Here is a 22,487-nt window from a genome sequence, read left to right as displayed (position 1 = left end):
TCATACAGTCACCTCAGTCCAGAAAACAGCGATTTTAATTTGAAAGCGATTTTATGTGAGTGAAAGAGAGGGTAAAGGAACCCCGGAGAGAAGAGCCGCAGGGCAAAAATCATGCAGCCCCATCACCCCATCTCTGCAGGCGGGCCATCTCCCCTCAGTTCTGAGGCCAGGAGCCTGTGTCCCCAGCCTACAAGGTGTGTGCCCCGGGCTGGGGGGAGAGCTGGGAGGGGAAGGGTCTGAGGACTACTCACCAAGCCACTTCCCCCCACCCCGCCCTCACAGCCCAGGCCCCTTCCCCAAGCCAGACGGAAAGAGTGGGGGAGGGGGCTGGGAAGGCCAGTGCTGAAGAGCCAGCCCCGCAGACCACCTCAGGGCCCTGCCTTTCCCGAACACCACCTCCACCACTGGCATTTCTTAGTCAACCTGGGAAAGTACAGTACTTCTTTGAGTCTAACTGCAAGTCTCTATCCTCAGAGAAAATTAAAAATAGCACATGGGTTCCTACATCTCCACCCGCCCCTTAGCCACCACCACCTTTTTCTTTTTCAGTCTGACGGCAGAAGGTGAAGCGTGAGAGGGGGCTCTGGACATGGGACAGCAACAGGGCCCCTCCTTATTCCAGAGAAGCCCCCATCTGCCAGGCTTGGTTGGAGGAAGGCCTGTCAGAGCCTTACTCCCATGTCCATCCGTTTGGGGGGCCTGCCCCCCAATATCCATCTCTGTGGGAGTTCCCATTTCCATTCTTCAGATGGGGGGCTAAGTGAAGCAAGACGAGAAGGAAGCCAGGTCCTGGGAGCAAGGCCAGTGCTCTGTGCTGGGGGAAGGAGAGGCCGTTCCAGGCCAGGGGTAAGAAAGCACCCCCAGATCATGGCAGAGCCAGACAAATTCAGAGACTCAAGGCCACTGAAGGGAGAGGTCCAGCCCTCAAAGTGGTCTGGGGTCCCCTCTGACTTGGGATGCCAAGCAAACCCTTGCAGGGTTTAGGGACCCCCCGTTGGAGGTCTCCGTTCTGCCCTATGCTCCTCACCCCACCAAGATTCTAGGAACATGGTCCCTCCCCACCCTGCCCCAAGGCTCAGAGTCCCTTGCCCATGTGCCCTCCTCAAGCGTGAGGAACACCACGTCTGGGTGTGGGCTCAGGCCAGCTGGTGGGGAGCCTCAAGCATCTCCATGAGGAAGGTGTCGATGGGAGTGTCGCCAATGAGCTTGAAGAAAAACAGATGCTCTAGACACTTAAGGCCTATGGACCTGAGAGCAGGAAGACGCAAGAGCAGCTTGGCAAACCTGAGGAGGGAATGGGAGACATGGAGTGAGAGCTAGAGCCACATGGCACTACCCCCACCCCAGCAGGAGCCTCGGTTCCCACAGCCCCTCAGCCCCACAGCGCCTTCTCACCGGCCCTGCTGCTCAGGGTACTTCTGTTTGCAATAGGTCTCCAGGGACGCGTACACTTTCTCCCGCAGGACCTCTACCTCGCTGGGGTTGGAGAGGCCCTTGGCATCTGGGATGGCAGGGAAGAGAGGAGGAAGAGGAAGGAGGGCAAATCAAATCAGGACAAATGTGGAGGTGTGGCCCACACGATGTCCCTTTTGGGCCCCACCTACACGCCCTTCACCAGATGCCTGGCAAGGGAAGCAGGGCACAATGGGTTTGAGGGATGGGGTTGCAAAGGGAATGTTATCAGCAGATGTGGGTTCTTCTTTGTCAGCTGTGAGATTTCTAGGTTGAGGGGGATAGCTGGGTAACTTAGGAGTCTCCGAAGAAGAGGAGGCTCCAAGGCTGCCTTGGTCTTGAGAGACGGGGGTAATCCTCCTCTTACCTGGATTGAACAGAATGATTGCCCTCAGGCAGCCAAGTTCTGTCTTGTCCATCCTCATGTCACGCATTTTGGACACTAGCTCTGTCAGCACCCTGGAGAGGGACCTGCAGGTCACTCAAAGGTCACAGCTCAGCCAGCCTTGGACACGGACCAGCCTATAGCCCCACCCCCTCGACCGACAGGCCAGCCCAGCCGAGGGCCACTGACCGATCAAAGATGGCTCCCACGCCTGCGGAATGGGCTGAGTTGCGGTGCACGTGAAGACCTGTGGCGAGGAGGATGCCGTCTCGGACATCGATGGATCGGTGAGAGAAGGAGGCAATGAGGAGCTCATTCCAGCCTGGGGGTGGGGGGCGGCAAGGGTGACGAGCCAGGGATCAGGCCATGGGATTGAAAGCACATCAGGGGAAGAGAAGAAGGGGTGGCGAGGTCAATGAGACTGGCTCTCTGAGTATGCAAGGTAAGGCCGCTGGGGTCCCTGAAGGTCAGGAGGTCCAAGAGGGGTCAAATGACAAGAGATTCAAGGAGTCCAAGGTCACTGACCTGCCCGTAGCAGTATGACCTGGTCATCCAGAGGCAAGGAGGAAAAGTGTGGGATCCTCTTTGCCCACTCAACAAGTGTGAAGAGCTGTTTGTCAGCTGCCTGGCAGATGTTAGTCACAGGATCGTTTGGCTGCAGGGGAGGAGGGGTGAGAGTTATAGAAGGTTTGGAAGTACACTGGGAGCCCCCCCAACCCCATAAGAGGCTTTTGACACCCCCTCCTTATGTGTAGTCTCTCTTCAAGCCCCATCTGAACCAATTCCTCCTCTTCTAGCATTCAGGAAAAGTTATTAATTTGGGACTTGCCTGTGGTTCTGTGAGTGGATTGTTTTGGGAGTGGGGACGGAGGATGCTATCACGCCTACCTCAGATGTCTAAGAGACCTTGTTTGGCGGCACTTCCGGTCCCGGCAGTGTTAGATGGGTTGTGAGGGGAAGGGAGGGGAGGGGGAGGTAGAACAGACCTAGACTCCCGCCTCCCCACCCCCATCAGGAAGAAGAGTAGATTGACCCCAGCACTCACGCTGCTGCCGCTACCCGCCGTTCCCCCAGGACCCTCAACGCCCTGGTCACTCTTCTGCTCCACAGCAAGCTCTGCCTCCAGGATCCTGTCCACGGGCATCTCCTCGGGGGCTCCCCCAGCCCCCTCCCCATCCCCATCCTTGTCCTTCCCCCGCTGACGCTCCTCCTGAACCGCTGAAGGAGAAGGAGGAAGGAGAAAAAAGTAGAAAGTCAGCAGCCAGCCATGAGGAGATTCCAAAATGTCCTTAGGGTCTTATCAGGGTCTCATGGCCCTTAGGAGATATTTATAGAAATTGGGGAAGTCACTGGAAACCATGGCAGATTTGTGGCAGTCCAGAAGCAGGACTTATAAAAGAACAGATAAATAAACCCAGAAGAAGTAAAAGGGTGGGTAAAGGAATTACGGAGAAAGCTAGCATTTAAACTGAGAGCCTACTATATACTAGGAAACGTGCCAAGCACACTTTCACGTTCACTCAAGTATCATAACGACCCTGTGAGCTCTTGACCCCATTTTTAAAAATAACGATTTGGGGGCAGTTCATTAAACAGCTTGCCCAAGTTCACACAATACATAGCAAGTCGTATGTCCAAATCTAAGCGTGCCTGATAGCAAATCTGGTGCTCTTCTGACTCAACAAAAAAGCAGGAAAAGGAGCACTGGCCTGGGTCTTCAGAGGTGTGGCTTCTGATCCAAGACCTGCCACTCTTTTGTTGCATGACCTTGGGAAAGCCAGGCTTCAGGCTCATCTTCTCTAAAATGAGGGATGTGACCAACATATACTCCCTAAAGTATCTCTCTCAGAATTCCAGAATCAAGCTTAAGAAGAAAAGATAGAGATTAAAAAAAAAAAAAAGAAGAAGAAGAAGCCCTGATGTCTTCAGTAAAGGCTGCAGCTTAAGAGGGTAGAGTCCCAGAGTTTGGAAGAGAGAACACAGATAATAGGGAGATGGAGACCAGAGTGGAAGCACTTGGTCAAAATGAGGAAGAATTACTCAGGTTAGAGAAGGGGAGCTAGAGAAACCCATCATGGGGAAGGAAAACTTATCCTACCCTAGCACCAGACCAGGGAGGGGTCAGAGGGGCAGAGGCCACAGAAGCAGAACCATTAAGAAGGAAACTCAAGGCACCAGGTCAAGGTACCAGAGAGGAGGGCTGATGAGCAGGGGAGAGGGAATCAAATATCGCCCTCTGGAGGAGAGAGAGGAGTCCAGCCTTCCTAAGAGGTATAGTCCCTGCAGTCTTCCCTCCCCCTCCTCCCTCTCCTCCCACAGGGTAGACTGGGAGGCCTGGGTAGGGCAGGCTCTTACCCTCCCTCTTCATGCCGGTGGCCAGGCACTTCTGATAGCGGCAGTACTGACAGCGGTTCCGCTGGCGCTTGTCCACCGTGCAGTCCTTGTTGTCCCGGCACGAGTAGGTCAGGTCCTTACGGATGGTGCGCTTGAAGAAGCCTTTGCAGCCCTCACAGCTGTAAACCCCGTAGTGTTTGCCTGCGAGGGGACAGGAAGAGCAGTAAGACTGCACGTAGACCCTGTGCCACTAGGACTCTTGCCCACCTCCCCCCAGCAAATTTAGTTGAAGTCTGCTCTGTGTTTGCCAAAGAGAGAGATGGGGAACCAGGACATGAGGCATGATCCAGTCCCACTCTTCTCACAGTTCGAAAACCCTATGCCAGCCCCCTCTTCCCTCTGACCACCCCCCCACACCAAATCTGAGCTGCAGGGTCCTTAACTCTCATCAGACCTCCCCCAGCTCACTTGCTCTAACCAAACCTCAAGAGCCCCTGGGAATCCCACAGGTGATGGTAAATGGTACACGCTCTCTTCCTCTCTGCTGGTCCTCTGAGCCCCATACCTGAGCTTCGGTCCCCGCAGATTGCACATAGCCGTTTGCCAGCCCCAGGGCCACCTGGAGGGGGTGGACAGTGCAGGCCCCGGACCCCTAAGACTGGTGGCTTCACATCTTCAGGGGGGCCAGACCCACCCCCAGGGAGCGACACTGTTGAGTTAATCTGGGTTGGGGGAAATAGGGAAGTCACAGGGAGACTCATTGGGAAGGATAATCTCTCAGAGGGGAGGGACATCATTCCCTACCACCTAGGCAGGGCCCTGCATTGCACGTTACAAAGGACATTATTTACACTGCAGTGCCCGGGAAGGGCCACCCCTGGAGTACAACCCCGAAGAGATGAGACATAAAGGTCCCCCTGAAATTGTGCAACACAGTGGCCCTGAAGGGCTTGTATTTCAGAAGGGTAGATGGAACCAAAAGGGCAAAAAATCACTGATATATGAAAGGGACATCAAGAATAGCTGGGTTCTTTTACAGGGTTGGGGAGGAGGCGTGCACTGAAAGCTCAGTCACCTCAAGAAATGCCAGGGGTCACACAAGGACCACAGGCCTGGAAGGTCAGTGGGCCATGGGGAAGTTCACACAAGGATCTAGGTCACCAGGAAAACAAGGAAATGAAAATGGAGAGGCAGTAAGTGGGTTACAACCTCTCACCTGGGGACTGCTGACAGGCCCGGAGAATCCTGGGGGAGCTGGAGGGGGCAGACCAGGGGACCCCATGGAAGAGCTGATGACCGGGAAGGGGGAGCCCAGTGGCGGGGGTGGCATCGGGGGTGGGGGTGGAGCCCCAGAGCCTCCAAGGGATGCAGCTGCTGAAGGGGGTAAGTGTGGCCCCGGAGGAGAAGGGGGAGCGGCCCCCTGGGGAAGGGGATTTGGAGAGGAACTGTCTGGGCTTCGGGAGTCTGGTGAGGGGTACACACAGGCACAGACACACACAGACAGAAGAGACAAAAAGAGAAAATGAGTCTTCGATCATCCAACCGGAGCCTTTAATTCTCTCTCTGATCCCCCCACCGCGCCCCCACCTCACCCCACCCCTTCCCAAGTCCAGAGGCACCCTGCTGTCAAACAACGGCTTAACTCCTAATCGTGGTGAGAGAAGGGGGCTGACAGAGGAGGATCGTTCGGGTGAGGCAAATTCCAAACAATGCATTTGGTCACCCCAAGCCAGACGCATCTCGTGTGGGTGGGGCAGCACGTGGGGTGGACCAGTCAGCCCCTCCACTCCCAGCTCGTAGCCAGAACGTGCAGGGAAAAGAGATAGGCAGAAGAGACCCCTCCTAGGACACAGAATTTGCCTTCAAACGTCCAGAGTCCTCAATCTCGAGGACTAGTGCCCCACGCCTTGGACCTCCGTAGTGCAGGGCCTCGAGCGGCCACCGCTAGGAGAGCGGAAGCTCCCCCTCCCCGCCCCGCCCCGGGGGGAGGGCACTAAGGCCCTCGGGAGGGAGGGGACGCGTGTTTACAAACAAGGGGGCGGGAGCGCCTGGGAAAGAACACCAGGGGAGGGGGGGGAAGGGATTGCTGATAACGCGGTCACTGGCTTGCCGGTCCGTCCGCTAGGTCACTCACCCCGCCCGCTGTCGCCCATCCCGTCCCGTCCAGCCTCCCCCGGCTCCGGCTCCGGGGTTTGTTGTTCTCCGGCTGCCACCGCCGCCGCCGCCGCCGCTGCTGCTGCGGGATCCAGCCAGGGCCGTCGCCGCCGCCACCGGGACGCGACCCCACAATGCATTTCTTTTCGCACCCCCACCGGCCCACACTGCCCTGCGGCATGCCGCTGGGGGAGGAAGGGCGGGCGAGCAGCCCAAGACATGATTCCTGGCTGAGTGTAGGAATACCGAAGAGGTACCAGGGATTCCCAAGGATTGATCGTTGGACTAGCTGAGCACGAGGAAGCCCCAGAGAAAAAGTCTCTGGCCTTAACCGGGTCGAATTAAGCGCTTCGCTCTGCTCTGTAGCAAAATGACAGCGCCGATGTGGCAGCCATCTTGGTATAGACGGGAAGTCTCCGCGCTAGTTCCCGCCTCCTCGTCTGGTTGGAAACGGAGGAGGCGGTCTCCTCCCGCCTGTTAACCCGCCTAGCCCAGCGTCCCCTCAAATAACCTCCACACCCGCGCATGCGCGCCAGGGCTAGACGGCTTCACCACTACCGGAGTGCCGCCATATTGGTAAAGGTACTGGGACCAAGGTAGAACGGAACTCCCTGTTCTCGCGGGAGCTAGAGGCGGGACTGCCACGTCCGAGCAAACCGGGAAAGGAGAGGATCCCGGAGCCGGTGAGAATTCCCTGTTTTTCCCTACCGTCCTTTTCAGGCCTTTTTCTTCATTTAGTGGGTCATAGAGACGAGGGCGCAGAGAGTCCATATAGTGGAGGATCAAAGCCTAGAGCGGTGTCCTGGGGGCCCTGCATCAGGGATGGGGTTCCGGATAAAGAAAACGAGTCTTGGGAACAATGTGGGTGGGGACAGGATGGAATGGGGAAGCAGCCCATAGAAGTGGACGGAGGGCGCGAACGGAGTAGAGCGGACCCCGCATAGGTATAGAGTTGAGGGTCAAGTGGAGTCACTATCTCTGTCCCTCTGGTCAGCGTGATGGCCAGAGGCCTGGGGGCCCCCCACTGGGTGGCCGTGGGACTGCTGACCTGGGCGGCCTTGGGGCTGCTAGTGGCCGGACACGGGGGTCATGGCGACCTGTACGAAGACCTGCACGAGGACTTCCAGGGCCACAGCCACAGGCACTCACATGAGGATTTCCACCATGGACACAGCCATGCCCCTGGCCACACTCATGAGAGCATCTGGCATGGGCATACCCACGGTCACGACCATGGACATTCGCATGAGGATTTGCACCATGGCCATAGTCATGGCCACTCTCGTGAGAGCGTCTACCACCGAGGACATGGACATGATCATGAGCACAGCCATGCAATCTATGAGGAGTCTGGGGCTCCAGGCATCAAACAGAACCTGGACACTGTCACTCTCTGGGCCTATGTGAGTCCCCCGGGGATGGGGCAGAGGGGGACTGGTTCGGGATTGTTGGGAAACCCCACACCACTTGACCCCTGACTCTCCCTCGCCAGGCACTGGGGGCCACAGTGCTGATCTCTGCAGCTCCATTTTTCGTCCTCTTCCTTATCCCCGTGGAGTCAAACTCCCCTCGGCACCGCTCTCTGCTCCAGATCTTGCTGAGTTTTGCTTCGGGTGGGCTCTTGGGAGATGCCTTCCTGCACCTCATCCCTCATGCTCTGGGTAAGTGATCTCTAGCTTCTACCTTAAATCTTAATGTATTTCATGCTTTGGACAAGAGGGTTCTTTCCCCTTTGTGATCCCTGACCTTCCAATATTCTCCCAAATATACACCCCTTGGTTGGGGTATTTCCTCATCTGGCTTTGTCTCTCCCTTCCTCCAGAACCTCATTCTCACCACCCTCTGGAGCAGCCTGGACATGGACATTCCCACAGTGGTGAGGAAGGGGCAGGTGAAGACGTGGGGTTGGGGTGCAGGGGAAGGTCTGTGCCTCCCTATTCTTCTCTTGTGCTTGGGGAGGAAGAGTCTGAAATCAAAATCTCCCTTAATGTCTCAATGTATCCATTCCTAGGGCAGGGCCCCATTCTGTCTGTGGGACTGTGGGTCCTCAGTGGAATTGTCGCCTTTCTCGTGGTGGAGAAATTTGTGAGACATGTGAAAGGAGGACATGGACACGGACATGGACACGCTCACGGTCACACACATGGAAGACAGGGTGAGCCCAGGAACAACCTTCCTGAAAGCCACCTTGCCATCTCTGAATCTCCTCATTTTATGGTTCTTAGGTGGAAGAAGGCTACCCTTATGAGGACATATTGGCAAATCTCTGTTCTCCAGTCTTACCAACTCCTTTCTTCCCTCAGGGCGTCCTTCAAAGGAGAAACAGAGCTCAGAGGAAGAAGAAAAGGAAGCAGGGGGGTCGAGGAAAAGCAGAGGAGGGAGCACAAGGCCCAAAGACAGGCCAGTGAAACCTCAGAACTCTGAAGAGGAAAAAGCAGGTTCAGGTGAGGGCCAGCGTTGCATACGCTTGGGCAAGGGGCATCATCATGAATCACATGGAACAGCACTATGGGTGATCACAGGTGTCTGGAAAATACTGAGGCTGGATGTGAAGTGGTCTCTAGGAGGCTGATCAGGGCTGAGACTAGGGGTGATGAATACCTCTAATCGTTTAATCTTCCTTTTCTCCTGTAAAAGACCTACGTGTATCGGGGTACCTGAATCTGGCTGCTGACCTGGCACACAACTTCACGGATGGTCTGGCCATTGGTGCTTCGTTTCGAGGGGGTCGGGGACTGGGGATCCTGACCACAATGACTGTTCTGCTACATGAAGTGCCCCATGAAGTCGGGGACTTTGCCATCTTGGTCCAGTCTGGCTGCAGCAAAAAGCAGGTTGGTGAAGGTGTGCACCAAACATGGTTGCCTCAAGCCTTTTATCCCCCGCTAACCCACCCCAAACCCAGACTGCCACCCGTTAGTTCCGAACAAGTTGTACTACAGGTATACCTCGTTTTATTGCACTCCTTTGTTACACTTAGCAGATATTGCGTTTTTTACAAATTTATAGCAACCCTGCTTCAGCAAGTCTATGGATACAATTTTTCCAACAACACTAGTTTACTTCATGTCTGTGTCACAGTTTGAATAATTCTTGAAACATTTCAAACTTCGTTATTATCATACTTGTTACGTTGATCTGTGATCAGTGATCTCTGATGTTACTATAGCAAAAAGATTGCAACTTGTTGAAGGCTTACGTGATGGTTAGCATTTTTTATCAGTAGAGTATTTTTTGTGTGTGTGGTACGCGGGCCTCTCACCGCCGCGGCCCCTCCCGTTGTGGAGCACAGGCTCCAGACGCGCAGGCCCAGCGGCCATGGCCCACGGGCCCAGCCGCTCCGAGGCATGTGGGATCTTCCCGGACTGGGGCACGAACCTGCGTCCCCTGCATCGGCAGGCGGACTCTCAACCACCGCGCCACCAGGGAAGCCCTCGGTAGAGTATTTTTTAACTAAGCTACGTACATTGTAGGCATAATGCTACTGCACACTTACAGGATAGTGTAAATATATGCATTGGGGAACCAAAAAAATTCATGTGACTTGCTTTATTGTGATGCCCTGGGACTGAACTCACAATACCTCCGAGGTATGCCTGTATTGTTAACAACAGATCCTCTAGAAACGAGGGGGAAGAAGTTCTGTTTCTTTGTCTTGTAGCTCAGTAGTTCTTGAACTGTGGTCCATAGCCATCTGAATGTTTTATGGGGGTCTTTCACACCATGCCCCTGACCCTGACCTATTGAGTCAGAAGGTCTGTGGAAAGGACCTCTTTGATCTAAGATTTTTCAGAAAGTGTCTATTCTAGATCCCCTTCTTTTTGCCTTACTATTTAGTTTCTAAAGACATGCATCTTATCCATGTACACTTATACCCCTCCAGCCATATGTAAACCACTGATAACCTTTAGATGTTGGTGAGTGCCTCTCTCTCTCTTTTCTGCCCACCAGGCGATGCGTCTACAACTACTGACGGCAATAGGGGCACTGGCAGGCACAGCCTGTGCCCTCCTAACTGAAGGAGGGGCAGTGGGCAGTGAAGTTGCAGGTGGCACAGGTCCTGGCTGGGTTCTGCCATTCACTGCAGGTGGCTTTATCTATGTAGCAACGGTGTCAGTGTTGCCTGAGCTGTTGAGGGAGGCATCACCATTGCAATCACTTCTGGAGGTGCTGGGGCTGCTGGGGGGAGTTTTCATGATGGTGCTGATTGCCCACCTTGAGTGAGAGGTGGGGTAAACCAGCCCCACCCCAGCCCCAAACCTCTAGCCTCTAAACCCTCCAGGTCAGGGGTCTGTGGAAGTTGGGGGCCCTGGCCTGGGACATCTGCCAAAGGAGGGAGTTGTGTCCTAGGGAGGTGGCAACTTTGTCTTGAAAGCTATCAAGATTTGGCAGTCTTACAGGGGCTGCAGAGGTGAGAATGACAGCCCGGGGGACCATAGTGTTGGGCATGTGCTGACCATGTTGTTGGGTTTGGGGACTAAGTGGGGCCATGAAGAAGGCTGGAAGAGAGAGGAGTCACGGCAGCCTACCCCATATCCCCCACCCCACCTATTCACAGAGGACCAAGCTGCCACACACTGGCTTCTCCAGGGTCCACCTCCCTCTCTCCCACCATTTGGTGGAAACTCCAGGGAAGACCAGAGCCCTGAAGTGGGTAGCAGAAGTCGGGGATAAACATCAATCGTGTGTCCTGATTTGGGAGTTATTGCGGGGGGAGGGGGGCTAGTTGCTACTCTCATGGCCTGATTTTTCTTTTGTTTGTATTCTTTTATATCACTGTTTGAATGGGGAAGGAGGGGTGGTGACCGGAAATAAAATCCTTGGATCTTCCGCTCCACGCGCAGTCTTTGTCCTTTTTGGGGGGAATGGGGGCCCCTCTTCTCCCGGCTCCACTGGCCCCCAAGCCTTGGTGTCTGGCCACGCCCCCGCGGTTGGAGGTCTGCCTGCGCGGGTGGCCGCCAGTGGCCTAACGCTGGCGGGTCTTCGATTGGTCCGGCTTTGCTCTCGCCGCGCCCCCTCTGCGCTCGGATTGGCTCAGTGCTGGGGGCCCGCCCACTCGCCACCCGCCATGGCGTCTCAGCTCCGGCTTCGCTTCGCGCTGGCTCTGGTCACAGGTTGGGGGGCGGGTGTCCTCTCCCCGGGGGGGTTGGTGTGCTAGAGTGACGTCGGGGCGCGCCCTCGGACTCTACAACCGCTGTGGCCTGTGGTCCGAATTTTACTAACTTTGCGCCCTGTTGACCTCTGACCCCTGCCCACTTCTCCCTCCCCCCCTTCCCGCGTGTTCTCTCCCATCTCAGGTGCTGGTAGTGGCATCGGCCGAGCAGTGGGTGTGCGCCTGGCCGCTGAGGGGGCCACTGTGGCCGCTTGCGACCTGGACGGGGCAGCGGCACGGGAGACGGTGCGGCTGCTGGGAGGGCCGGGAAGCCACGAGGGGGCACCCCGCGGGGCCCACGCAGCCTTCCAGGCTGACGTGTCCGAGGCCGGGGCCGTCAGGCGCCTGCTGGATCAAGTGCAGGTGAAAAAGCGAGACGACGTCTCCCCCTTTAAAGCCCTAACGTTGCCTCCAGTGCCCTCGGCTCTACAAGGTTTTTTGGTGTGTAACCTACCCCTTACATAGGCCTGCTTTTCTCGCCCGCCATCTGTCGTTGTGTCCTGTGCGGGCATCACCAGGGATGAGTTTCTGCTCCACATGTCTGAGGATGACTGGGACAAAGTCATAGCTGTCAACCTCAAGGTGGTGATCTCTGAACCCATGACTTCTGGGCCCTCTAGCCTGGGGAGGGAGTTGGAGGAGTGTCACCCGTGCTGATCCTTTCTGCCTTGTTACTTTCTCTCCCCACCCCCAGGGCATCTTTCTAGTCACTCAGGCTGCAGCCCAAGCCCTGGTGTCCAGTGGCTGTCCTGGCTCCATCATCAACATCAGTAGCATCGTAGGGAAGGTCAGGTTGAGTTGGGACGAGGTCAGCCAGCCAAGTGGGCACAGAGAGGAGAGCCCCTCCTTAGGACTCCCAACTTAACCCCAATCTCTGGCTCACCCAAAGGTGGGGAACGTGGGACAGACAAACTACGCAGCATCCAAGGCTGGAGTGGTTGGGCTGACCCAGACTGCAGCCCGGGAGCTTGGACGGTTGGTCAGACACCTGGGGCCATGTGGAAGGTCTGAGGGAGGGTCAGTGTTCAGTCCTCTCTGGAGTCAGCAGCCACTCTCCTTTCCACAGACATGGGATCCGCTGTAACTCTGTCCTCCCAGGGTTCATTAAAACACCCATGACACAGAAAGTGCCACAGAAGGTACTGGACAAGGTAGGAGACTGTGGGTGGAGGGCAGAATCATTCAGAGAGCCAAACTCTCTGGGCTTCAGAGAGAGGATGCTGGGCCCAGTGAGGGGCATATTCAGCAAGCGTATAAGGAATGAAGACCAAAAAAAGTCACAGACTCGGTCTACAAAAAAAAAAAAAAACATGAAAAAAACTTTCACTCACACGAGTGTTTCCTTACAGGTGACTGGAATGATCCCACTGGGACATATGGGGGACCCTGAGGGTGAGCACTGAGTGCAGAGGGGGCCTGAATGAAGAGATCCCGAGGTCTGTGGTATCTGAGAGGGTCTCACCAGGATTGGTGGTTGGGGGAGGGATGATTCGGGTAGGTGGCTACTTTGGGTCTGTGAGAGTGAGTAGGATTCTGCCCTCTCCCCACCATTCCCATAGATGTGGCAGATGTGGTCGCGTTCTTGGCATCTGAAGACAGTGGATACATCACAGGGGCGTCAGTGGAAGTCACTGGTATGAGGCCATCAGGGGGAGGAAGAGGGCAGAGAAGTGGAACCCAGAAAGCAAATGAGGGGAGTCTGGAGCCACTGAGGGAAGGGCAGAAGTTCCCATAGGCCAAGGACAGAAGTGGATGCCTCCCCCCCAGCCCATTTGTCTCCACCTATACATCTGTCCAAATGTTTCTGCCCCTCCCAGGAGGTCTTTTCATGTAACTGCCTCAAGGACCCCGGACTCTGCTCACTATCCCACCACTCTGCCGGGCCTCCTGCTGATGAGGACTCAGAGTTCCCAGGCTACAAAAGGGGTGGCAGTGTATGGCTCAGGAATGCTGAATATGGGAGGCAGGGGTGCTTGTGACCCTAATAAATTCCAAATCCTCTTCCCTGCCACCTCCGGTTCTTCTTGTGTCCAAGTCCTCAGACCCTTCGCCACCTCCCCCTCCTTTCCCTTTCGCGAAGGATTGTTCCCTTTCACTGCCTGGTCTCCCAGGGCAACCCCCGCCGCCGGGTATGAGAGGAGAGAGTGTGTGTCACTGTGTGTGCGTGACACTCTGGGTCTTTTGGAGGGAGGGGCTCTCTGCCCCACCCCCTTCCACTGATCCTGCAGCCCCAGTCCCCTCCCCCAATTCCCTGGGTCCTTATGGTCCCCAAGGGTGATTTGTTCATGGCTCCATCGTAGTATCCAGTCTATCCTTGGGAGGGGGTCTTGGAACAGGTGGCCCTCCCCCACCCCTCTCCTTTCTCTGAGTCCCCCCCTCCCCTTTCTCTCCACCTTACAATAGCTGCAGCCGGCCGGGGGTCGGATGGGGGGGATTAGGGGAGGGGGCCAGGATTAGGGGAATGGGCCAGCCGATGAAAGGGGCTGGAGGAGAGCAGAAGGGAGGGAGGGGGCTGGGAGGAGGAGGAGGAAGGGGAGGGGGTCCGCGCTAATCGACTCTGGAGCCCACATAAGGACTGGCCACGGACTGAAGGCGAGGACAGGGAAGTAGGGGGGAACTGGGGGAGGGGGCGAGGGGACCCACTGCTGCCTTGTCCCAGAAAGAGGCCACCCCCTGGCAGTTGCAGCCCAAGTCCGGGAGCCCCAGTTCAAGCTGGAGGAGACAGACGCCCATCACGGTCTCTTTTCCCCCGTATCCCTCTCATCCCCTGCCCTCAATGGGGATCGCTCTGCCCCTTCCTCTTCTCTTCCCTCCCGGTCCCCTTCCTTTACTGGGAAGTCCTGGAGGAGACTTCTGCCCGCTTCCCACTCCAGACATTCGGCCCCTTGTGCCCCCCACCTACACGCGCACAACCCCTCCCCGATAGGGGCCCCATCGTGTGTGTGTGTGTGTGTGTGTGTGTGTGTGTGTGTGTGTGTGTGTGTGTGTGTGTGTGTGTGTGTGTGTGTGTGTGTGTGTGTGTGTGTGTGTGTGTGTGTGTGTGTGTGTGTGTGTGTGTGTGTCCCTGCTTCCGCGTGGTGTCTCCGTTCCCCCATACCTCCCGTGTGCCTCCCTCCCCCGCCCCGGGCCGCGGCTCTTGATTGTCCAAACGCAATTCTCGAGTCTCTAGCTCTGGCCGAGAGTTGAGTCTGGACGTCCCGAGCCGTCGCCCCCAAACCTCGAAGGGAGAGCGGGTCGGAGGGTCTAGGGAGAGCCAAAGCGGAGGGTGGAGCAGGTCACCAGGGTGGTAAGGGAATCCCGGGCACGTCGGAACTTAGTTGCGTTCACAGGACTGAAGGACTGTAGCGGCAGAGGCTCCTCTGCAACTTTTTTCCCCGGAATCCCGGGCTGGGGTTATGGAGAAGTTGTGTGTGGGGAGGAGGGGCGCCCTTCCCCAGAGCCGCCAGGGGACGCGGAATGGGGGAGGTGGCCCCTTTTCCAATTCCCTCTGTCCCCTCCCGGGGTCCGAGAGATCCCAGGCCCCGCCCTCCAGAGCGGAGGCCCCGAGTGGGGGCCTTGGAAGGGGACAGTGGCTGAGGTCGGCCGCGCGACGGTGCTGGCCAGGGGACGGAGACTGCGATCCCCACGTAGCGCGGGACTCCGGGGACGCCGGCTGCTCGCGGGGGCCGTGGGGAACCCGGGCGTCCACGTCGCGTCCCACCCGCGCCGCGACTGGCGGGTGACGTCTCTGCCGGCGGGGGGTGGAGTGGAGTGGAGGGGCAGGCGGAAGTGACGTAGGGCCCCAGCGCCCGGGCCATGGCGGCGGCGGCGGCGGCAGCGGGAGCTGCTGTCTGAGCAGCGGCTGCGGACCGAGCGAACTCGGCCGGGGAGCCCGGGCCCCGGAAGAGGCGCTGTGGCGGCGGGAGCGCGGACAGCTGTAAGCTGGTGAGGGGCCGCGCCGGCGCGGAGTGGGGGGCGGAGGAGGGAGCCTAGGGAGGGCGGGGTCTCCGCGAGGGGCGGCCCCCCTAACACCCTTCCTCCCCTTCCCCCTTCCCCCACTCCCCAGCCTACCTCTCCTCCTCCCCGGCGGTGGAGCCCTCGTGGGGGTCTGTGCCCGGTCACCATGACGACGCCGGCGAATGCCCAGAATGCCAGCAAAACGTGGGAACTGAGTCTGTATGAGCTCCACCGGACCCCTCAGGTGACAGGGATTCTCCCTTAACAACTTACTCCTTTTCCCCAGACCCCCATCTCACAGCCTCTTCCATTTTTTGCCCCATTCTGCCCGATTTCACACTCCCCGGCCCTTTGAATTACCTTAATCTTTCAAAGCGTTTTCACATTTATCTCATTTAATCCTAAAAACAGACGTGCCAGAGAGGTAGAGCAAGTATTACTATCTTCATTTGAAAGATAGTAAACAGGCTGAAATTACCTTCCCCGTTCCTCAGGTCCGCATCATAGGTCAGTGCATTTAAGACTCACCTTGGGAGTTTATTAAAAATGGAATTCCCGCTGGCCCTACCTGTAACATTGTGATACAGTAAAGGGATGGAACCCCAGAATCTGCTTTTTTTTTTTTTTTTTTTTTTGCGGTACGCGGGCCTCCCACTGTTGTGGCCTCTCCCACTGCGGAGCACAGGCTCCGGACGCGCAGGTCCAGCGGCCATGGCTCACGGGCCCAGCCCAGCCGCTCCGCGGCATGTGGGATCCTCCCGGACCGGGGCACGAACCCGTGTCCCCTGCATCCGCAGGCTGACTCTCAACCACTGCGCCACCAGGGAAGCCCCAGAATCTGCATTTTTAACGTGCATCCTAGGGGATTCTGATATAGGTAGTACCAGGACTGCACTGTAAGAAATTCTGTTGACCAAGTAAGTCTTCCACAGATGGAAAATCTGTGCCACGCCCATCCCCAGGCCTATCACCAAACCTCAGATCCTCCTATTCCAAAGCTCCTACTCTTAGAATTCCCAATTTCCTCATGTGGCCAACGTGAGGTACCCAGATTCTGACATCTCACTGTATTTCTCAAGACTCCAATTTCATGGACCACTTGTTTCTAAAACCCCTTTCCCCCCAACCCACCCACCACCTTTCCACTCATCGACGCCTCCAGGAAGCCATCATGGATGGCACAGAAATTGCAGTTTCCCCTCGGTCACTGCATTCAGAGCTCATGTGCCCCATCTGCCTGGACATGCTGAAGAATACGATGACAACCAAGGAGTGCCTCCACCGATTCTGCTCTGATTGCATTGTCACGGCCCTGCGCAGCGGGTAACAGGAGGGACAGGTTTGAGATGGGGGGAGGGGGACAAGAGTTGGACCCTCCATGCCCTGGTGACTGACTCCTCAGGGCCTCCTTTCTCCCACACCAGGAACAAGGAGTGCCCTACCTGCCGAAAGAAGCTGGTATCCAAGCGGTCTCTGCGGCCAGACCCCAACTTCGATGCTCTGATCTCTAAGATCTACCCCAGCCGGGAGGAATATGAGGCCCACCAAGACAGGGTGCTCATCCGCCTCAGCCGCCTGCACAACCAGCAGGCGCTGAGCTCCAGCATTGAGGAGGGGCTGCGAATGCAGGCCATGCACAGGTTCGGGGGCCACGAAGAAGGTGGCAGCGGTGCTGATGGGACAGATCCGTGGGTCAGACTCCTGGGGCTGTCTTTGCTTCTAAGCCTCAGCATCCTGAGTGCTGATCACAGTCTTAACTGTCACGCCTGGAGGTCATGGATGTAAACTGTAGCTTGTACTACTGTTCTTAAGGAAATAGCTCATCTTCTAACTTTCTGGAAGTTAGAACAGTAGAGTGCTTTTTGAGTATGAGCTCTGAGTTCACACTGCTGGGAATTAAATCACCTCCTAGTCCAGCATCACTCAGTCTTTAATGTGCATCTAAATTACCTGAGAGTCTTGTTAAAAATGCAGATTCTGATTCAGTAGGTCACAAGTTGGGCCTGAGATTCTGCATCTCTACAAGGCTGTGCTACTGGTTCTTGGACCACGCTTTGAGAGGCAAAGAGACTATGGTCTCAAACTAGTTATTTAACCTCTCTAAGCCTCAGTTTCCTCAACCATAAAATAGAGATGATATAATTACCTGTGTCCATAGGATTTGTATAATTTGAGGCAATCGGTGCAAAATACTTAACAATGTGTTTAGCATGTAGTCAGTATGTAATAAATATTAGGTATCATCATTAAGATTTCCCTGATCTCTTAATTCTCTGAAGTTTAAAATCTAAACCCCTTATCCTTGGTGCTTTCTAACCTCAACCACTTGTTTCCACAGGGCCCAGCGTGTGAGGCGGCCGATGCCTGGGTCAGATCAGACCACAACGATGAGTGGGGGGGAAGGAGAGCCTGGGGAGGGAGAGGGGGATGGAGAGGATGTGAGCTCAGACTCCGCCCCTGACTCTGCCCCAGGCCCTGCTCCCAAGCGACCCCGTGGAGGGGGCGCAGGGGGGAGCAGCGTAGGGACAGGGGGAGGTGGCGCTGGTGGGGTGGGTGGGGGTGCCGGTTCTGAAGACTCTGGTGACCGGGGAGGGACCCTGGGAGGGGGAACCCTGGGCCCCCCAAGCCCTCCCGGGGCTCCCAGTCCCCCAGAGCCAGGTGGAGAAATTGAGCTCGTGTTCCGGCCCCACCCCCTGCTCGTGGAGAAGGGAGAATACTGCCAGACTAGGTGAGAGCTTCGTCCTTCCCCAGACCACTGAGAAACCAAAGGTCTCATGATCTTCCATCAGAATTGGGCTTCGCCCAAACCCAGAAAGAATCCCTAACCCAGAGGCCCTTTGGGAAATCCCCAACTTCCCTTCTCCATTTGAGGCTTCCTGTGCCCTCAACCTGCCCTCTCTCCCACTCCAGGTATGTGAAGACAACTGGGAATGCCACAGTGGACCATCTCTCCAAGTACTTGGCCCTGCGCATTGCCCTCGAACGGAGGCAGCAGCAAGAGGCGGGGGAGCCAGGAGGGCCTGGAGGGGGCGCCTCTGACGCCGGAGGACCTGATGGGGGAGGTGGGGAGGGTGGGGGCGCCGGAGGAGGTGACGGCCCTGAAGAGCCTGCCTTGCCCAGTCTGGAGGGTGTCAGCGAAAAGCAGTATACCATCTACATCGCCCCCGGGGGCGGAGCTTTCACGGTGAGAGCCTCTGAGGGCAGCGGTGTGAGAGGAGAGGAGGGAGAGTGGCCTGGGGACGCAGAACCGAGATCCTGACCTCCTAACTGACCAGCCCTCTTCTCCCTCTGCATCTCCCATCTCTCCCTTCTCTGTCCATCCTTCTTCCCCATCATCCGTGTCCGTGATTTGCCCCATTTATTATTCCTTCTTCCTTTTTTTTTCTCCTCTCATTCATTTCCTTTACTATCTCTCCCAACTTACTTTCCTCTTCCCTCTCCTCCCCCATCCACCCCCTCTGTAGACACTGAATGGCTCGCTAACCCTGGAGCTGGTGAATGAGAAGTTCTGGAAAGTGTCCCGACCACTGGAGCTCTGCTATGCCCCCACCAAGGATCCAAAGTGACCCCTCAAGGGGACAGCCAGGGGATGGGGACCATGGGGTGTCCCTGAGTCCTGGCCCACCACCCAGCTTCTTTGTCCCCCAGAGCCCCCCAGCCCGGCCAGCCAGCAAGAGGACACAAATGAGGACAAGTGGCTTTTATACAAAGTATCTATATCAGATTCTTCTATATTGTACAGAGTGGGGCCTGCGCCCCCATCTACTGCCTTTTCTATTGCCCCCAACCTCCCATCCATGCAAGATGTTGGGAAGGGTGAAGAGCCCTTCCCATCATGCCCTTCTACCAACAACAACAAATTTGCTTTTATTCCTCTTTGAAACCTGTGGTTTTGTGTCTCTTTATCAGGGGGTTAGTAGAAGGAGAGGAAAACAAAGATCGGGGAGGGAACCCTAGAAATCATGTAGAATCAGCCTTGGAAATGGGGAGGAAATGTCAAAGGGTATTCATGGTGTGTAGATCCCATTTTCCTGAACCTTCAGATCAGCAAATGTGAACGAAAATTGGAAGGACCTGTGAAGCTGTAAGAGACAGGGTGGAGAGCCGAGAGGTGTGAAGTCAGATCCCAAGCTTTCCCCCTATGACCTGAATGCCCAGGCTGAGATTCCGGGTTTCAATACCACAGGGAAAGAAGGAAAGTGGCTCAAGAGGGTGACGCGGCAGGCCCGAGATGTTTGGAAGGGGTACAATTCCTCGTCCCTGCGAGAAGCTGGTTTCTAAAGCTGGAGAGAAAAGGCGCGGATGGGGGGAGGGCTGCGAGAACCTCCCTGCACATATCCCGCCCCCGGGTAGCCTCCCGAAGAAGACGGGCAGGGCCAGGGACTACAGTTCCCAGGAGCGAGCGAGCCGGTCGGTGCCCGCCGAGCCGCGGGGCTGAGCGGAGGGAGGGCTGCCCGGGAGTTGTAGTTCTGTGCCGGTCCCGGCGGCAGCGGAGAGCCCGGGTGGGGGCATGCAGTAAAGCGCTCGCTGCTCCGCATCCCCCACGCCTCGAGTTCCGCGGGCGGGGTCCGGGGCCCACGTAGCGCGCCACGCCCCGGCGAGGTGGAGAGGATCGCCTCCCCAGGAGGGACTGACGCTGCCTCCCGCCACCCGCTTTGGCCTCTCTGCCCCTCACTTCCTGTTTCCGTTGCCCTTCGCGCCCCCACCCCACTCCGCCCCAAATTCCCGTGGCTCGCTCAGTCTAGTCTCGGCCCTCCCGGCTAAGGAGTCAGCCACGGCGTCAGACTCGCCGGCCCGAGGGCACCTCACTCCACGCTTGGCGTTTCTCGTTTGCTGCCCGTCGTCCCTTTCACCCTCAGTACGACGGACGCAGGGGGTACCCTCCAGCCCAGGTGACCGGGCGCCCACCCCCGAGACCTCTCGCCCTGTAGAAATAGACAACACCCACTTCACCCTCGTATAAGCCCCTTTCTACCCCCGCCTCCCTGGATCCCCGATCCTGGCTCCCCTTTTCTCCCACCCCAGGCATCCAGGGGGGCGACGCTCCCGGGATGTGAGGGCGGGAGGAAGGTGGGTGTCGCTCCCGGAGTTTCAAGGGAGAGAAAACGATGGCGAGGAGTCGCGGGAGGTACCGAGGTGGAAGCCGAAGAGTCTGGAATGAACCCGGCTTCTCTTCTGGTTCCAGCGGCTGCCCGGAGCGACACTTCGTCACTCTCCTCGTTCTCGCCAGCCCTACCCGACCCGGTGGCCCTTCTGCCTCTTCCCCCGCCCTCTGGCTTCACTCTGGAGCCGCCTGCGAGCCTTGGTCCCCCGTCTCTCCTCTCCTAGGGCCCCAGTCCACACCACGGCCCATCCTCTCCGCCGTTCCGCTTCTCACGCTCCTCCTCGGACCCCTCTCTGCTGCCAGTGCTCTGTCACCCTCCTCTGCCCCCGAGACGCTGAACTTCGCAGGCTGCCTGTTTCTTTAGATGGCACCATGTGAGTGACATACAGAACTGTTGCTCCAGGTCCATCTCCTCTGCCCACAACAAAGAAAAAATGACTGCCTGACCTGACCTGACCAGGCGTTCCCCTTCCCCAGTGCTGGCAGAAGGGGGCGGGGGTTGCTCCAATTCTGTTCCACCCCCACTCCCTGAGATAGCTCCCCAAGTCTTTCAGCCTCTGTCAGTGAAGCCTGCACCTATGGGTGAGGCAAAGTGAGAGACACAAAGTATACAAAAGGGAACCTGATTATTTTGTTGAGAGACAAGATACAGAGGATAAAAGGAGAGCAACTACCCAGAGGAGCAAGGTGGAGAAAGAAAGACATTCGATTCAGACTGATCAGGGTCCAAATCTCCACCTCGCCACTTAGAAACCACACGACCTCGCATAGGAAAGGGACTTGCGGGGTGGGGCCCGCAGTTGTGTATTAACAAGCCCTCCATGTGAATCTGATGTGCTCGGGGCCCAGAACCCCTGCAGTAGATGCTCTGGTCCTTACAGTGAATGACAAGTGTCCCCTTGGAGGGATGCCAGGCCTCAGGGCAGGGGCATCACTGGAAGCCGCAGGGTGGTCAGGAAGAGCTGCTCAGAGGAGGTGCCACCAGGCTGGATGGACGGGAGGGAAGAAGGAAGTAGGTGGGGGGCCTGTGGGGGAGGGGAGCCTCTCTCTCTGTTAGTCTCCCCCTCATTTTATCTCTTTCAGGCTTCTTGGTCCCCAAACCGTAGCAGATTATGTGTCTAAGTGCAGAAGCTGAGCCCCAGAGCCCAGGACCAAAGGAGACCCCTGCCCAGGTGAGGCCTAACCCTGAGGGCTTGGTTGTCACCCAGCTGCCCTCAAAACCCTGGCAAACTGCTAACGGGAAAGTTGTGCCCTGGGTTCCTCAGGGCGGGGCTCAGCCTGCCTGCGCCACCTTGGTCTCTCTGCCTCCCCCTCCTCCTGGCTGCTCTCACCTTCATCCCCCTCCCCTACAGGCTGGGAGCCAAGGCAGAGGAGAAGGAGAAGGCAGGACAGACCTCCAGCTCCCCATCTACCCCTTGACCCCTCTGCTGTCACAGCTGACCCTGTCCCACGTCCCTTCCAGCAGCCCCTGCCCCCACCCCAAAGCCCTTTTCTGGCCTGGACTGTGGAGCCTCCTTTTGTCATGCTCCCACCCCTCCCAGCACCGCCTGGTCCATTTGAGTGAGAGGCCCTTTCCCTGCCCCCAGTGTGGGAAGTGCTGCAGCCACGGGGCCACCTGCCCCTGCCTCTGCACTCCCACACAGGTGACAGGCCCTATGGCTCTGGCCTCCATGGCTGTGGCTTCACTCAGAGCCCCCTTCTGCTTTGACAACCGTCCACACCCAGTGGGAAGGACAGGGATGAACAGAGCGGGCCGGCAACCCCGCAGCACTCCAGGAGGGCAGCCCTGGGGACAGACTCCCTCCACAGTCGGAGTGACTTGCCTCTTCTGTGGGAGGCATAATGGGGCACGGCTCCCTGACCCATCCCATCCCCGCCAGAGCCACCACATTAGGTGATCAGCGTGTCTCACCGGAACCTACTCAGGGCTGGAATGGCCAGGTCCACCTCACTTCTAGTCCACAATCTAA

At 57.1% G+C, this 22,487-nt stretch overlaps 4 protein-coding genes across 9 annotated transcripts; 3 read left to right on the top strand and 1 right to left on the bottom strand.

The window, feature by feature from the left end:
• Positions 1–44: 44 nt before the first annotated feature.
• On the bottom strand, positions 45–6,708 carry RXRB (retinoid X receptor beta). 3 transcript variants are annotated; one of them, XM_082664252.1, is made up of 10 exons: positions 6,306–6,708; positions 5,388–5,635; positions 4,737–4,893; positions 4,193–4,372; positions 2,883–3,055; positions 2,363–2,492; positions 2,027–2,159; positions 1,820–1,923; positions 1,396–1,501; positions 45–1,284 (listed from the first exon to the last, which is right to left on the bottom strand). In XM_082664252.1, the coding sequence occupies exons 1-10, from the start codon at positions 6,544–6,546 to the stop codon at positions 1,137–1,139; spliced, it is 1,620 nt and encodes a 539-aa protein (XP_082520378.1). In that variant the 5' UTR covers positions 6,547–6,708; the 3' UTR covers positions 45–1,136. The 3 variants fall into 3 exon arrangements, with proteins under 3 accessions (XP_082520378.1, XP_082520379.1, XP_082520377.1); XM_082664253.1 differs by having other exon boundaries at positions 1,820–1,911; XM_082664251.1 differs by lacking the exons at positions 45–1,284; positions 1,396–1,501 and having other exon boundaries at positions 1,512–1,923.
• A 226-nt stretch (positions 6,709–6,934) lies between these two features.
• On the top strand, positions 6,935–11,152 carry SLC39A7 (solute carrier family 39 member 7). Its single transcript, XM_082664677.1, has 8 exons — positions 6,935–7,008; positions 7,320–7,728; positions 7,818–7,986; positions 8,148–8,201; positions 8,337–8,480; positions 8,629–8,769; positions 8,963–9,159; positions 10,277–11,152. The coding sequence occupies exons 2-8, from the start codon at positions 7,324–7,326 to the stop codon at positions 10,547–10,549; spliced, it is 1,383 nt and encodes a 460-aa protein (XP_082520803.1). The 5' UTR covers positions 6,935–7,008; positions 7,320–7,323; the 3' UTR covers positions 10,550–11,152.
• A 230-nt stretch (positions 11,153–11,382) lies between these two features.
• Positions 11,383–13,480, top strand: HSD17B8 (hydroxysteroid 17-beta dehydrogenase 8). Of its 3 annotated transcripts, none has more exons than XM_082664710.1 (9): positions 11,383–11,439; positions 11,623–11,840; positions 11,943–12,059; positions 12,172–12,264; positions 12,367–12,452; positions 12,544–12,616; positions 12,827–12,869; positions 13,037–13,111; positions 13,295–13,480. In XM_082664710.1, the coding sequence occupies exons 1-9, from the start codon at positions 11,394–11,396 to the stop codon at positions 13,309–13,311; spliced, it is 768 nt and encodes a 255-aa protein (XP_082520836.1). In that variant the 5' UTR covers positions 11,383–11,393; the 3' UTR covers positions 13,312–13,480. The 3 variants fall into 3 exon arrangements, with proteins under 3 accessions (XP_082520836.1, XP_082520835.1, XP_082520837.1); XM_082664709.1 differs by having other exon boundaries at positions 12,544–12,628; XM_082664711.1 differs by lacking the exons at positions 11,943–12,059; positions 12,172–12,264 and having other exon boundaries at positions 11,623–11,918; positions 12,544–12,628.
• A 1,786-nt stretch (positions 13,481–15,266) lies between these two features.
• Positions 15,267–19,296, top strand: RING1 (ring finger protein 1). 2 transcript variants are annotated; one of them, XM_082664634.1, is made up of 7 exons: positions 15,267–15,393; positions 15,523–15,657; positions 16,576–16,736; positions 16,838–17,053; positions 17,752–18,141; positions 18,324–18,597; positions 18,878–19,296. In XM_082664634.1, exons 2-7 carry the CDS (start codon positions 15,580–15,582, stop codon positions 18,977–18,979), a joined length of 1,221 nt encoding a protein of 406 aa, XP_082520760.1. In that variant the 5' UTR covers positions 15,267–15,393; positions 15,523–15,579; the 3' UTR covers positions 18,980–19,296. The 2 variants fall into 2 exon arrangements, with proteins under 2 accessions (XP_082520760.1, XP_082520759.1); XM_082664633.1 differs by having other exon boundaries at positions 15,267–15,401.
• Positions 19,297–22,487: the final 3,191 nt, after the last annotated feature.

Source organism: Grampus griseus (genome assembly GCF_964374135.1).
Source record: "Grampus griseus genome assembly, chromosome: 10".
Taxonomy (NCBI): domain Eukaryota; kingdom Metazoa; phylum Chordata; class Mammalia; order Artiodactyla; family Delphinidae; genus Grampus; species Grampus griseus.
This window is presented reverse-complemented; position numbering and strand designations above follow the sequence as displayed.